Source organism: Calidris pugnax, unplaced genomic scaffold (genome assembly GCF_001431845.1).
Source record: "Calidris pugnax isolate Ruff unplaced genomic scaffold, ASM143184v1 scaffold70, whole genome shotgun sequence".
NCBI lineage: Eukaryota > Metazoa > Chordata > Aves > Charadriiformes > Scolopacidae > Calidris > Calidris pugnax.
The window spans coordinates 372,878-388,621 of record NW_015090862.1 but is presented as its reverse complement, the minus strand read 5'-3'; the positions used below and the strand labels follow the sequence as shown (position 1 = coordinate 388,621).

The following is a 15,744-nucleotide window of genomic DNA, read 5'->3' as shown; positions in this document are numbered from 1 at the left end:
TCGGGGTCCCCGCAGCGGGCTCTGCGGCGCGGATGGAGCCTTCAGCTGGGTTTGTGTGTTGCTGTTTTGTGGTTTCACACTCAGCTCGCTGAAATGTTGGTTAAACACCGGTGGGAGGGGCCGCTCGCCGAAGAAGGGTTTTTGCTTTGGCTCTTTTAAAAAGCAAAACAAAAGGAAAAGGCTTTTAAAAACTGTTTTGGTTTCAAAGTTGTAAAAGAAAGATGGGTTAGAGATGAGAAACTAACAAATCAAAGCTCCTGAAACCCGCTGCCGAGAAAGAAACACAAAATGTTTTGTTTGGAGATGAATGGAAAGCTGGAACCAGCAAAAAAACTCCCCCCTCCCCACGAGCACAGATGTTTCAGGTTGGTTCTTCGAGATTGGCGCGTTGCTGGAGGAAAAGCAAATCCATTCTTTTCCCTGTCAGCGCTCCAGCTTCCCGTCGCTTATTTTTTTATCATCTTGTAGTGACTTTGATCCCTGAAGACTCCTTAAGTGCTTTAACTAATCAAGCATGCAAATCTGGGCTCATCCACCTTGGAGATGCCGCCAAGGCTGAGCGGGCCAGGAAGCCACTTGCTGGTGCCACCGGTCCTGGTGGCAGCCTGGAAGGACGGGAAGCACCCAGTGCTTCAGTAATGCTTATAAAAACCTTTGGTGCCCGTATCACCGCTGTTTGCAGGGATGTTTTGTGGTTCTGGCACAGCCAGAAGTCATCAGGTCCTCAATTAATTCATTTGCTGTACAATACTTTTATGCTGATGCCACCTGTGGCTGCTGTGGGTGGCTCTGAGCTCAGGGCAGGGTGGCAGGGTCACACCTCTCCCGCAGGGGATGCACTGCTCAGCGGGGCCAGTTTAACCCCTCTTCCTCCCCTTTTCCTCCTTCAGACAATACAAACCTCCACCGGAGCTGAGCAAAGGGAGCGGTGACCAGACACCATGGTGATGGGCACATGTTACATCCTAACACCCCCTCCCTGCTGCACCCCCTCTCCCTGTTCTCCTCCGGCTCAGTCTCTGTGTGTGTGTGTGCTTATAAATGCATGTCATTTTATTATTATTTTTTTCCAGAGAAGGCCTCCTGCAAGCCTGGACACTGAATTCCCTTGGAATTGCCCGAAGGTGGTGCTTGTCAGGGGTCAGGTCTGAAAACCCTGGTGAGTCATCCAGGCAAGTGGGGACCAGCGCTGGAGCTGGGGGTGCCCTGGGCCTGGGGGTGGGCAGGGCCAGGCAGGGCACTGCCCGCCCGTGCTGCCTGCAGGGACTGATGTCCATCGCACGAGCTTGTCCCCCATCGGAGAGGAGACACCACTGTGGGGCTGGCAATGGCCGGCAGAGAGTCCTCTCCCCAGGTAAAGAGGTGGGGGGACACCTGGGTACCCCTGGTCTCGATGCCAGCACCGCCTGGGCAAAGCCTGGGGACCACGGGCATGGCCAGCTGCTGCCAGCCCTGCCACGGGGCTGCGTGTCCTCGTCCCCACGCAGAGGGCAGGCAAACCGCCCCGCCGGGCACCGCTGCAGCCCCGGCATCCGAGGGTGGGATGGGGAACAAAACCACAACCAGTCCTCGGGAAATGAAAAAGTCAAACTCCTCTGGGTGCTGCTCGGGCACCCCAGGAAGCGCCTTTTGGGGTGCGTGTGCCCTTGGTGGCATCAGGAGACTGGCTCTGCCCTGGGGCTGTTCTGAGTGAGGCGGCTGGAAAACGCCTCCGAGGCGAGAAGGCGAGCGCTCGCCAGAGATACAGAACTGGACAGATCAAGAAGTCAAGATTTTGCATTCCAACTATCTATAGGAAATAGGGTTTTTTTTATTATTTCAAGTTTTCATAAAAATCCATAATTATTGAAATCAAAGTTACAGAAGAAAGTTCGTAACTTTTTTATTGATTTTATTTCTTTTTTCTTTCTTTTTTTTTTTTCCCCCCCTCTGTTGTTTTTCCCTCTCAGGGTTATATCTGACATCAGAGTCCATCAGACAAAGTTCTTACAAACACAGGAGTCCTGAAGACATCGGCTGAATGTTTTCCTGGTATAAAGAAGAGGAGGAGGAGGAAGAGGTGGTGACAGTGCGGGTGCAGTGGGTTCGGACAGGGGCGGAGGGCGTGGTGGAAGGAGAGAGGTCGGTATGTTTGTAGCAACGTTTGTTTTTTAATTATTTTTTTTTTTTTTAGTTGTTCATTTGTTCTTTTTTTTAAAAAAAAAAAAACCACCACCATTATTATTTGCAAATTGTTGCCTGGTTAAATCATTTTCATGTTGAACTTGCGCGGCGCATCGGCAGAGCTGATGCCGGCGTCGGACTTGCGTGGCACGTACTCGATTTCAATGTTGTGCTTGGTGTTGCCTTTCCCCCGGCTCCACAGGAAGAGGAGCACCAGACAGAAGAGGACGACGCCCAGGAAGGAGATGAAGCCCATGGTGGTGGCGATGATGAGAGTCTTGATGTCAAAGGGGAAAGGCACGGTGGCGCGCGTGCTGTTGGCATCGCTCTCGTTGGGCTGGTTGGAGATGAACGCGAAGGTCTTGTTGGGCTGGTGGGGCCAGTCTGGGGAGTAGCTGCGCACGTGCAGGTGGGCCAGCATGGTGTCGTTGCCACCCGCGTTGCTGGCGATGCATAGGTAGGTGCCGTTGTCCTGGATCTGGGCGTAGCGCACCTCCAGCGTGCCGTCAGGGAAGACAGTGAGCCGCCCGTTGGTTTTGGTAGAGATGAGGTGCTTCCGGGGAGAGAGCCACATGATGGCGGGGGGCGGGTCCCCATCTGCCCGGCAGACAAAATGGACCGTGTGGCCTTCGTCCACGAAGATCTGCTGAGGTTTGCGGTCCCGTATCCGTGCTCGGCGGCAGGTGAAGTAGTTGGGCAGTAGGACGTCGGGGAAGTCTTTGAACTCCTTGCCCTGGACGAACTCGGGGGTGGAGCAGGTGGGCTGCTGCTTGTTGAAGTTCAACCTCCATCGCCGCCGGAAAACCCAGAGCAACCGACAGTCGCAGGCTAAGGGGTTGTTGTCGAGGATGAGCGTCTCCAGGTTGCCCACCGAGTGGAAGGCCGACTCCTCCAGGGTGGTCAGCAAATTCCCCGACACGTTCAGGATGCGCAGGTAATTGAGGCCGCGGAAGGCGAAGGGCTCGACCGTGGTGAGCTGCCCTCCCACCAACTGGATCTCCTGCAGCCTGAGCAGGTCATGGAGCATGGAGCCCTCGATGGTGACAATGGGGTTGTAGGACAGGTTCAGGAACCGGAGGTAAACCAAGTGCCTCACCGACACATACGGGATGGACGTCAGGTTGCAGTGGGTGATGGACAAGGAGGTCAGGTTCAACCCGTAGAGGCAGTTGGACGTCATAGTATCCAGGTAGGGCCAGTGTGAGATCTCGAGGACCTTGAGGCGGTAGAGCCTCTTGAATGAGTAATCTCGGATGGTGTTGATGTTCAGATGGCGCAGCCGCAGCACGATCAAGCCATGAAGGTGAGACAGGGCCTCCGTGGGGATGGAGGTCAGGTTGCATTTCTCCAGGGTCAGCTGTTCCAGGCTGTTGAGGCCGCTGAAGGCCCGGTGGGAGATGTAGACGAGGTCGTTGTCCCCCACCTCCAAAGACTTCAGGTTGTACAAGTCCTGGAACATGTAGTCTAGGAGGATGACAATTTTGTTCTCACTAATGTCTAGCTTGGTAAGGTTGCTGAGTCCGGTAAACACCCCCAAGGGGATCAGCTTGAGTCTGTTACTCCTGAGCCCCAGCGTCCTGAGGTTGAAGAGGTTGTTGAAAGCCCCAGGTTCAATGGCACTGATAATGTTCTCGTTGAGCTCCAGCTCCTCCAGGTGAGGGTAGTTGGCGAATTCATCCTGGTTGAGCGTCTTGATGCGGTTCTTGCCCAAGTCCAGCAGCCTGGTCTCGGTCGGGATCCCCTCCGGCACGACCATAAATCGCTTGCGGTGGCACAGGACGGCGCGCTCCTGGGCAGAGCACTCGCAGCGCGGCGGGCAGCCCGTGGCGGAGCCGGACAGGATGGATCCCAGCATCAGGAGGAGAATCGGCTGCCAGCAGGCCAGGATTGGGCTGCGCATACTCGCCTCCCCAGCTACCATCCTATCTCTCACCTGCAGGTGACACGGGGGACAGAAAGAGCAAGGTGGAGGTGAGAAAAACGACGGGCACGACCACAGCAAAAGGTTTATCGTCCCAGTAGAGCTGACGTTAAGGCGAAAGGCACCGTTGAGGCAGAGCAGGGGTTCTCATTTTCCTCCCCATCTCTCCTCCCCAGCCCCCAACTTCCCGTTTGATGACTGAACGTGCACAGACTGTGAGTGGAAAGCCTTGAGGAATCCGTGTCAGACAGATCTCGCTTCCTCGGCTTCTTAAAAAAAATAATAATTTAATACTAAACACATCTATCTACATCCTATTTTAAGCTCTTGAAATTATTCAGTTCCCTATAGATGGGAGCCTGAATCTAAAGGCTGCTTTTGCAAATGCAGAGGAGCTGAGCGTGGGATGGAGCATCTCGGGGAACCCCACCTGGGGGTCAGCGGGGTGTCTGAGTGGGGAGCAATGGTGACAGCTCCATGGGGACTGGTCCCCTGCCTCCGTGCTCCCCGGGTCTCCGCAGCAGCCTGGGTTTGGGGTGTCCCCCCCCAGGGTAAGTCCCTTGCCTCCCACCATACCTGCCCACGAGGTGCAGACCCGCACCCTTCCTCTCTGAGAAACAGCCACCAGCCAGTGTATCTGTCTAGGGAGAGCCATGGCCCGATGTGAGGGCCAGGGGGGGTCCAGGGGGCTGCCCAGTCTCCACCGGGTAATGCCCGGCCTCCTACTGCCTTCCCTGGGGAGGGCTGGGAGACCCACTCGAGGTTACAGTCTGGCCCAGAACCCCCCTGGCCCCTTGGCAAGCGCTGCCTCGGTTGCATTTATTTCCTTGTTGTTCGAGCCATTATGAGGAATCAAATCATATTAATATTGCATATTAGACATAGAGCGACTCCGGCCTGTGTTTATATCTATTGTTATGTGCACACTCTGCATCGCTCCCACTAATGCTATTTATGGCTATCGCTGAATATACACAATACATTACTGCCATTGGCCCCCTTTGTATCCGTCATTATGTATCCTGGGCATTACTTTCCCTGCTCCGGCACTATTTATGGATCTGGTATGCATTCTGTGCATTACTTCCAGTGCCTCTGTTCATATTCATCATTTCATGACCCAACTATAGCTTTTATTCCCAAAACCACATTCAAATTATTCAAAATTTCCTTTCAAGATGCAAGGATGAAAGATGATGTCCACCAGCACCATCTCGGAAACCACCAGGAGGCCTGGCTGTGAGGTCCCGGAGTCCCTACAGAAGTTCTCCCATGGGTTTGTCCCAGCTCACTGCCCTCCTCCTGCCCCTTTCCCTGCTGCTTCTGCCGTGGGGCTGGTCGCTGGGGACCACCCGAAGCCCATCACCCCCCAAGTGAAGGGGTGCGATGCCAGGAGCTGATCCGGCACGGCTCCCCTGGCAGCATCGCCAAGCTCCCTTTCCCTGGCCTTGGGCCAGCACGTCCCAGTCCGCTGGAGACATTTCCAGTGGGTTGGCCTGGGCCTGGGCCAGGCTGCAAAGAGCCATTTGCCGGGTATTTACAATCCATCATCTCCCGTGTCATCACCTCCCTAGTGCTGACCGTGCTGGGCAGCCGTACAGATACAACTGGGGCTGCCATCACCCTTGTGATGCCAGGGCTGGGACCCACTGGAGGGACATGCTGGTGCCCGGGGGCTCTTGGGTGAAGGGCTGCACCTGGATTTGCTCCCCAGGCTCATGCCAGGCTGGATGGGACTTTGAGCAACCTGCTCCGGTGGGAGGTGTCCCTACCCAAGGCAAGGGATTGGAACTAGATGATCTTTAAGGCCCCTTCCAACTCTAAGCAGTCTATGATGCTGGGCTGCCAGGGGGTCCCCACACCACCCTCACCACCTCTCCCCATGGGCAGGGAGGTGCTGGTGGCATCACTGCTCCCAGGGCTGCCATCGCGTGCCGGCTCGCTCGCAGCCTCCCTTGGCCCGTGCCGCTCTGAAACCAATTCCCGCTCCTCACAGCCACGCTGAGAAAGCCATCAAAGAAAGCAAAACACTGCGTGCAAAACAAAACACAGTCTGAGGGGCTTAATTATACCAGGGCTGAAAAGGCTGCAGCTCATTAGAGTGCCAGGCAGCCGGCCTTATTTGGATGTGGTTTGTGCTGAAATTTCAGCTCTGTCCGTGCGTGCAGCTCCATGCGGGGTGGAAGGGAAGAGCTGAATCCCTCCATGGAGCCCCACACACAGCTCCCCCGTCCTCCCAGATGTGGGCAGAGGCTTGTGCCCACACATCTGGCTCCCAGCTGCTTGCCCTGTGCTGGTCTGGGCAGAGGTGACAAAGGACCAAGGCCACTCTGCGTGGCGTTAGGGGCGAGGCAAGCCCGCCTGTGTAGAACTAAAGTCTAGACACACCTCACGTGTTATTAGTTCTCAGCTAAATTTAAATCCGTGATAAATACAATCCCTGACAAAAACATCTGTAATCTTAATAGCCAGAGCCACAGACGAGCTTTGGGAGAAAGACAATGAATAAGCTGAAAAATTCTGGGCTAAGATGAGCTTTAAATCACTTCTGGTTCCCATTTACCTCTGACTGTTTCAGAGACGAATATTCGCGCTTCAAGGTGAGGTGGATATTAAGAAGTGCCCTTCTAAAAATGAGTCAAATTGTGATTTTTTTTTTTCTTTTTCATGTGTGCTGAGGTCAACAACCCGCGTGTGGCTTTACAGTGACTGTCACATGTCCCCCCCTTCCCCTCCCTTCCCTCCCCACCAGCAGCTGGACTTGCGGGGCATCAGCAAACCTCAGCCCCAAGTCAGGGCTGGCCTTTCTGTGTCTGTCACCACAGGGTGCCACGGTGCCCAGCACTGGGGCTGTGGGTACCTCAGATGGGCTTGGGTGGCTCTGGGGACAGGGCTTGGTGCCACCAGGTAGAGATGGCAGTGGCCATTCTCAACAATTGCCAATTGCAAGAAACTAGGAGGTGGCTCAGACAAAGTTCCACCAAGGGCTTTCCAAAAATTGAAGCCCTCCCAGACTTACTCCGAGGAGGAAGAGGGGTGAAAGGTGCCCCAGCAGGAGCTGCCAGGCAGGATCAGGCTGCCCGGCTGTGATTCACAGGCCAGGCCAGCCCAGCGAGAGCTGCAGCCCTCTGGCAGGAGCGTGGCTCTCATTTCTCACATAAAAAGGAAGAATCGATAAGAAAGGAGCAGCTGCCGGACTCACAGCCTCCAGGCACTGAGCAAACCAGTACAAACCAAAGCAAAAATTGTGCCCAAAGCTGTGGCATCCACTGACCCGTCCTCGCCACCCTGATGCCTGGGGACGAGGGCTCCAAAGTACAACCCCAGCCCAGGGGAAGCTGCCAGACTCGCCCCGAGAGGAGCAGATGGGCACTGGAGTGCCAGGGCCTCAGTGCTAAATGCAGCAGGACCTGCTGAGTGTCTCCAGCTAGGAACAGTGCTGGGAGGAAAGATGCTATTCTGGGCCTGTGCCTGGAAATGTGGCCTGTGGGGCTGGAGCTGGCAAGTGTGGGGGTTCACCCCCTCATGACGGGCACAGGCTGCCCTGGTGCACAAAGAACAACCCCGGGGAAACCAAACCCAGGAGGGAGCCCAGCCTGGGCACCTGGGTCTGCTCCTGAGGCTGCCACCGCCTCTCTTGTCCCAAAGGGGGGTCCACACGCCTGGCCGTGCCCCCCACTGTCACCCCGGGCTGTCCTCTGCTCAGCACCCCACCGGGGTGCCCGGCAGCCAGGGCTGGGCTGGTGCTCCTCGGCACCGAGTGCTCCGTCTGCTCCGCTGCGCTGACGGCGAGCGAGCGGCAAAAATCCCCGCGTCAGCTACAACCCCCACCTGGCAGCCATAAATTACAGCGCGGGAGACGGTCACCCTTGAACCAGATGCTTTGGAGAGCATCAAATGACAACAGGCAATTTAGGATGAAGCCAGCCATGTCCCCAGGGGGGCCCACAGTGCTCCGGGGGCTCAGCAGAACCAGGGAAGCACGTCCCACCCCCCCCCATCCCTGCCGGAGCCGACCTTGCTGCGGTGCCGTGGGGCACACAGGAGAGAGCCTGATCCCAGCAGCACCGGGCACCCACACTGGGCTACAGGACAAGGGGGGGGTCACCTGGGGGGCTCACCCCCATCTCTGGCCGGCCAGCTCTGCATGAAGCCTCCGAGACACAGCGCTAGGAGTCAGCGCTCTCGTCTCCTCTAAGCCGCTCCAGCTAAATCAAATTTTATTGAACTTGACTACATTTTAGAGATAAAGACTCCAGGTTTACAAATAAATATTTAACAACCTTTCCTGCTGCTAAAAGAGTTGCTTATCCAGACCCCAGGCTCTGCACTAAGTGTTCCTGGAGCTATCTGCAAAGCAGCAAAACAAAGGGAGCAGCTTTAATTTGCCGAACACGTTCCTGCCCATTTCCTTCCCTCTCCATCATTCCCCCTCTGTCCAGCGCGCATTTGTGGGCCCTCTTGGTCTGTCCCTCCCTCCTCCCCACTCCACCTGCTCTATCCTCATCCTCCTCTTCCTCTCTTCCCACCCAGTCCCCAGAGTGCAGGGGTTGGTAGTAGCTGCTCTCCTCTGGGATGGGTGGGAGCAGGGGCTGGAGCACACACCGTAGAGGGGACCATACTGCTTCATATGAATAAAAAGAAAGCTGGGTGATGGAAAGCTCCTGCCACAATTCTCCTGGGCCTTCACTAATGCATGGGTGTTAAGGAAGGACACAAAACCAAAGGGCTGCAGTGCAAAGGACTTCCCTGTGTCCTGTCCTGGCCCCAAATCCCCCAGAAGCAGCACAGGAGGGTGTGGGAAGTGGGGGAGAAACGGGCAGAAGCTGAGCTGGATGCTGTGCCTCGTTCAGGGTGGTGGGGACACACGAGTGAGTCGTTGCAAGGCAATGAACCGTGGCAAATTGGCCAGAGAGGAGACCACCCCCAGCCCCCCCAAGCTGCCCAGGTCACCGGCTCCCCCTCACCCCCAGGAAAGTGTGACTCTCCAGAGGGAGCTTTTGCTTGGCTTTCCGAAGTATCTGCTTTCAGCTGCTCCACGGAGGGAGCCTGGAATAGGTGTGCTGCAACCTGATCTGCTCTGGCAGTTGCTCTGAGGCTGTAAAAGAGCATGAAGAACTATTTAAGATGCAAATCCCCTTCCGGCACTGCCACCGCCTGCCTGGCACCAGATACCCCCCAGCAGCCACCCGCGGGACTGCCCTGCCCCACGGCGTTGTCCTCATGGCAATGGGCTCTGCCACCCAAAACCTGGTGCCCCCAGCGCTGCAGGGGACCAAGTCAGGCAAGCACCAAGCCAAAGGGTGAGAAGAGCAGAAGGAAGGGGAGGGGGATGCACAAGGGAGGAAAGAGGTGGGCTGGGAGGCTGGAAGGGGGAGCTTGGGTTCAGCCACCCACTGGTTTCGCCCTGGGCTGTGGCTCTGCTTGACCCCACGCAGGGACAGATACGTAGGGTGGAGGGACAACCAGCAATGGCCCAGAGCCAACCTGGAGAGCGGTTTTCAGGCTCGGCAGGCAGGTTATTGGAGCAGGGCAAGGGGAAGGAGATCCTCTGCAGGACGCTGAAGCTCAGAGCAGTTTTTGCTGAGGCTGTTTCTTGCTGCGCTCACATCTGTGCAGGAGCCGCTCGCCCTCCTCACACCTTTGCTCCTGCGTGGTTTTTTTCATGTCTTTTCTCTCTCTTTGGCTGCACATGCTTCAGTGCCCCATCAGCAAAGAAAACATCCTGACAAGTGATCAATAAGTAATTGCAAAGGCAGCTGTGGATGCCGGGGGCGTAAAGCCCTGAGCTAGCAAGAGATAAATGAGGAGTGTAAAGGGTGCAGCACACCATGGAGCTCAGGCCCGGAGCCAGCCCCGCTCCCCTACTCATTGACCGGGGTGGCCAGGACAAGAGCTACCCCACCGCAGCCACTGCCAGTTGGTGGTTCAACGCTTCCCATGGTGGGCAAGATGGGAGGAGGCTGCCTTTTCTTCTGCTTGTGAAACAAAAAGCAGCAGAGCTGGTTTTGCTGGGAGAAGATTGGGTCAGCCTTGGGACTCCAGTGCCAGAGACTTTTCGGGCTGGATCAGCAGGAGAATGACCCACGTTGGGAGGCCGGGAAGAATGTGCACCAGCTTGTTGAATGGGGCTTCTTTTTATTTCTTTATTTTGGTGCATCTCCTTGAGATTCCTGTCTTTGTGGACACGGGGTGGGTCACCAGGATGCTTTAGGTGCTCACCTGAAGGCACCCAGCTCAGCAGGCACTCGAGTGATGAGGAGTGTTGGGTAGAGGCAGCTTCAATAGAGCATGAGGGTCTCCATAGGTGATCGTTCTTCCCTGTCCGTAGCTGTGAAAGGAGGATGGAAAAACCTCATCCTCTTCTTAGGGCTATGGAAACATTTGTACCAGAGAGGTTAAAGAAAGGTCTGTGGGATGAGTGTCTTCTGGGAGAGGCGCCAGAGTCACGATGACATTGTGAAGTCACCCCTCGTGCTCTGCCTCGACGTGCCCATGGGCCAGCAAGGAGTCACGGGACACGGCCATCCCCGAGGTGGCACCTGCAAAGGCGCTTTGGGGAGAGCAGGGCACTGCCAGCTGCCAAGAGCTCAGGCCACTGTCCCCACTCCTCCTCACACAGGGAGAAAACTGCCTTCACCTCCCAGCACAGCCCAGCCGTGGCTGGCACCCACCCCTTCTTGTCACACCAGAGGGATTGGTTTTTCCTGAGAATGGGCTTGAAGGTACCCAAACACCTTCTGCGCTCCTCCGAGCAGCCCCAGGAGCAGCCCCAGCACCACTGAGGGCCCTGCCCCGGGCAGCAGGGGTGGGTTTTGGACTGGAGAAAGGGGGCCAGCCCAGGCAGTGGGGCTGGTTTGCCCACTGGGCTCTGCCAGGGTGGCTCTGTGTGGCTCAGCACCCCGTGGCAGCGCTGCTGAATCGGCTGGAGCACGGCCGGACGGTGCCCGGGCTGAACCCTGCCTTTCTGTCAGGGGCAGGACACCACCTGATCCAGCATCAGAGCGGCTGGTACAAAGTCACCCCGCTGCCAGAGCACGTTTCCTCCAGAGCAGGAGCAGATGGCGTTTCTGTATGGGGCCACCTTGGTCAAGTGACCGGTGGCTTCCCGACCGCCCCAACCCCGGGCACCAGCCCCCAGGAATGGTCCCTGTGTCGTGGCCAGTGCCAGCCTCCCAGCAGCGGGGTGGGCAAGCCCTGCCAGGCTGAGTGGCTACTCCTGGCAATTCCCAATTGCCCCACACCTGGGGGCACCACCAAGGGCCTGGCAGGGGCTGCTGTCTGGCACCAAGACGAGTTTCTCCCTCCCCACCGCTCCCTGCCTGGGGACATCCCGTCCCCTCCAGCCATCAGCCTCTGCCAAAAAGGTGTCCCATGGCCCTGCAGTGCCCCAGAGCTCTGCTCAGCACCCAGAGCAGAAAACCAGGGCCCCGAGCAGAGATGGGGGAGCACCCCCAGCACCTTCTGCCCTCCTTTACCCAGGGCTGGCTCAACATGGGAGCAAAGACTGAACCAGCCCCACATCCTGGCCCCAGGAGCAACCCCACTCCACAGGGCCATGAGGGGACATTGGCAAAGCTTTGCTGTGTGACCCCCCCCTCCAACAGCCACGGGTCTGAGCCGCTGTGTCCCCACTGTGTCCCTGCCACCGCTTGAAGGTGACAACCCCACACCAAAGTCCCCAAACGCTGCACGGCCACAGCCAGCGGGGACCAGCCAGCGTGTCAGGAGCCTGTAGTGCTACAGAGCAACGCTGCTGCCAGGGACCGGCCACGTCCCTTACATTTAATTTAAGCTCAGACCGTACTTACAGCACCACTTCTGTTCCCGTGCCACAGCCCTTAAATACCCCTACAACCCGTGCAGGATCCCTAGAACAGTACAAAGGGCTGCTCCGGGGCGCTGCGTCTTCCCCTGGAAACCTTTGGGATAATAGCGAGAGGACTTCAGAGGACATAAACCCGGCAGCTCTGCTGACTCCAAGGAAACCTGCTGATTTACCTCCCTTTAGGACCGGCCCTGATATTTTTATACTGCTGCCTAAAATAAGTGGCCTCAGAAGCCTTTTGTGAGAGGCCGCCGGCAGCCCAGCCCAGCAGAGATGGCTTTGAGCTAGCCCATGGGTGGGAGAAGCCACACAGGACAGTGAGGGCACTCGTGTGCCCTGCTGCCAGGACCAACGGCCCCACAAGCGCTGGGTGGCATCGGCAGAGCTGTCCCTGCCCACAGGGATGCAGGGGCAGAGCAGGGTGGTGGGCTGGGGCAGGGGCAAGGCTGTGTTTCAGGACACTGTGAGAGATGAAAGCCCCCGTCCTCTCCATCTGCCTCCTTTCCTGACTCCTTCCCACAAGCCAGATCTCTCACTCTCTTCCCCCCCCCCAGTTATTATTAAGCTTTGTTCACATAATAACAAATTTAGTGCTGCAGGAATTTCCAGAAAGAGAGAAGTGGAGAAAATAGGGAGCCAAAGCAAGCATGAGTGATGGCAAAGGTGGAGTGAAGATTCCTCTTCCCAGCCTGGCTTTCTTTGTGCTGCTTTTACATATATAATTCTTTTTTCCTCCCCCCCCTCCCCTGCCCCTTTCTCGCTTGTTTGATTTTTGCATTATTTATGGCTTGTCTTCAGGGCCTGTATTTGCTGTTATTGTTTCATTCAACAATAAAATAGATGAGATAAAAACAAACTGTGCCGAGCCGCGGCTGAGCCCGCCTGTCCTGCAGTCAGGTACCGCGGGCGCGGGCGGCCGGGCAGTGCCAGCAGGACGGGGACCAGGGGTCACCACAGATGGGGACGAGGGGTCACCACCTCATCACCCCTTCCCAGCCCAAACCCCTGCGCCCAGGGAGGTGCTGCGGGATGTGGTTTGGCCAAGATTTGGGCTCTGGCTGCTGCCAGCCCCACAGACATGTGCCCTCTGGAGGTATGGGGACTGCTCACAGAACTCCTGGGGTCCTGGCACTGCCCCCAAACCCCACTTCTCCACCCCACCACTGAAGCAAGAAGGAAAAATGCTGGTTGAGGCCTGGGGTCCTGGCACTGCCCCCAAACCCCAGTTCTCCCCCCACCACCGAAGCAAGAAGGAAAAATGCTGGTAGAGAGGTGAAAATGAATCACTGGAACCTCTGGGGGCTTTTAGGGCAATCTCATGCACTGATTTCACTAGGAAAGGTGCCCCAAGCCCAGCTGGTGCTGGCTGCGGGCGCTGTGCCCCAGCAAATCTCAGCCCCGGGTGCTTTGGGAAGGTGCAGCGTGGTGCTGGGGAAGGGCTCAGTGCAGGGTGGGCAGTGCTGCCCCGGGGCTTCGAAGCAGCTGGAGCAAGGGCAAAAAGCACAATGGGTTTAACACCTGTGATACGGGGTGTCAGCACCGCGGCAGCCTCAGCCGCCCCGTGGGGAGCTGCACCATTCCCTGGCCTTTTCTGCCTTCCAGCGGGTGACTGTGCTGATCACAAAGAAAAAGGATGGGGATGGAGTGGTTCCCCCGCTGCCCTGGATGGAGGGCTGCTTTTTTTTGGGGGGGGGAGGGTTTGCTGTGTTTTGCTCGAGCTGAAAGAGACGCTTTCCGCCCTTTCCTCCTTCTCCCCGGTGATGTGGATAATAACACGGAGCCTGCACTCGGGGCTGTACGTGAGAACAAAAGCAATCACGGGGAAACACAGTGCATAGAAATTAAATCGGAAATGCAAGGCCAGGGTTTCCATTTCGGTTCAGCTTCTGTATCGTTTCCCATTGAAAAGGATAAACAGGCTGAGCACAAATCAGTTTAATGGCAGCACCTAATGGCAGCGCAATTCCATGTTTCCCGGAGCAAATCGTAGCTCAAGCCCAAAGCGACAGCGCGACACGCTCCGTGGGACGCCCACAGCGTGGCACAGCCCCAGCTGAGTGCTGGGGGGGCCACTGGGGCCCCCACAGGACTTGCCACCCTCAGCAGCAGTGCTGAAATAACCTGGTTTGTTGAGGCGCAAGAGGGGGTGGTGTCCGGGTTTGGTGATGCCGTTGGACCCTTCCCTGCCCAATTCCCAGCATCACCAGGCTCGTCTTTAGGGTCAGACCATATCCATTTGACTCTCCCCAGCCTGAAGGACCAGTAGGGACATCTGGGTTCAGGTACGGGAGGGAGAGGTTTGCCCACGTGCCTGTGCAGAGGGTAAGAAGAGCCCCCAGGAGGGCTCAGACCTTGCTCCCCACTCCCAGGTTGCCTCCAAGGTCTAAATCGGTTGTTTCCCATTTCACACTTGACATCTCAAATCCAAACAATGAGCTGAAAGAATAGATCACGTCAAAATATTTCTGCTTCTCCCTCCTACGAGAATTCCCCATCAGAGACCAATCCAATTAAGGTGCTGGTTATGAAATTAACCATAATTACAAGAGCGATATTTAATGTTTTGCATTCTGATGAAGAAACAGAAAGGAAACGACCAAAAAAAAAAAAAAAGATTGTGGGTCCTACAGAGATAACTAAGAGCAACGTGGGGTGGTGGGGAGCAAGGGCTGCCAAGGGAACAAGGGCCATGTGGGATGGCAGGGGCTGGGCTGCACCACAGCAGCAAGGGCAGCAATGGGTGCTCATGGGCACATCCCTCAGGGACCAGTGGCCATTCTGTCCCCCAGGGCAGGGGACCAGCCCAGCCTGGTGGCTGCCAGCAGGTATTCTGCCATTTGAGCATCACTCGGATGGTGTCGGGCTGCAGGAACCATGTCTTGGGATGCACAGCTCAGCCCTGCACCTCCTCACCCCGTCCCCACTCTCTCCAGGGACCCTCTAGCTCACCCACAGGACTGTCCCCAGCTCAGGACACGACCTCAGCCCTGAGACAAGGGACATGAGAGCTTCAACAGTGGGCCAAGCCTTTAGCTTCTAACCAGGACACCTCCAGGGACACCTAGCTCTGAAGCCCAGGGGAATCATGTCCACGTGTGGACACATGTTCACTGCAGGATGCCACGGGCACCGAAAGGCTGACTGGCTTATAGAGACACATGAAAAAAAAAATATGGAAGAAAACAGGCAGGATGGTTAAACAGAAGCCATTTCTGTGCTTAACCAGGAGAATGAGTGAAACCAAGCCAAGCTCCCTGGCCCCCGTGAGGAGGGCCTAGCCGAGTCGTGTGCTAACGGAGCTGCTGTTTGGATGGGGCATGGGGCCATGGAGGGCAGGGCATGGTGGCCAAGGTGTCGGTGAGGCCAGAGGGAGGGCTGAGCTGCTGGTGGGGCTCATGGCAGGGCTCCCCAAAACATGGCCACGCTGTTGGCCATACATCAATACCCTCTGTGCGTCCTCATGGTGCGAATGGGTTCTGCTCCTAACTGCTGCTCCCACAAGGTGGGAATCCCCCGGGTCTTGCCCCATCATGGCCATTATCTCCAGGGCTGTGGGGTCTCTGCTCAAGCTGGGCTCTCCCCCCGCTGTGCCCCCCTCCCCGAGCCAGCCGGCGTGACCTGCTGCTCTCAGGGATGGAGGGAGCCTCACGCTCCCTGCCTGGGCTAAAGAGGAGATGAGGCCCTCCGTGGCATTTATTAACATTTATTCGATTGTCTGGGTCAAGCTGACAATTAAGGCTGCCTGCTCAGACACGGCCACCTCTGTGCGACCTGTCTCTCTCCTGGCTTGCCGTGCCAAGGGGGGGGCAGAGACCACGCAGCACTGCTGACA

General features: G+C 56.8%; 1 protein-coding gene across 2 annotated transcripts in view; it reads right to left on the bottom strand.

Moving 5' to 3' along the window:
- Positions 1 to 1,857: 1,857 nt before the first annotated feature.
- The window catches only part of LINGO1 (leucine rich repeat and Ig domain containing 1), a 91,313-nt gene continuing 77,426 nt past the window's right edge, over positions 1,858 to 15,744 (bottom strand). The window contains exons 1-2 of one of the 2 annotated variants that reach the window (XM_014944745.1): positions 10,307 to 10,326; positions 1,858 to 4,096 (exon numbers count right to left, since the gene is read on the bottom strand). In XM_014944745.1, the coding sequence (XP_014800231.1) occupies positions 2,243 to 4,084 (1,842 nt within the window). In that variant the 5' untranslated portion in view covers positions 4,085 to 4,096; positions 10,307 to 10,326 and the 3' untranslated portion in view covers positions 1,858 to 2,242. Of the gene's footprint in view, positions 4,097 to 10,306; positions 10,327 to 15,744 lie in introns of those variants that run through there. The other variant, XM_014944744.1, reaches the window with a different exon arrangement.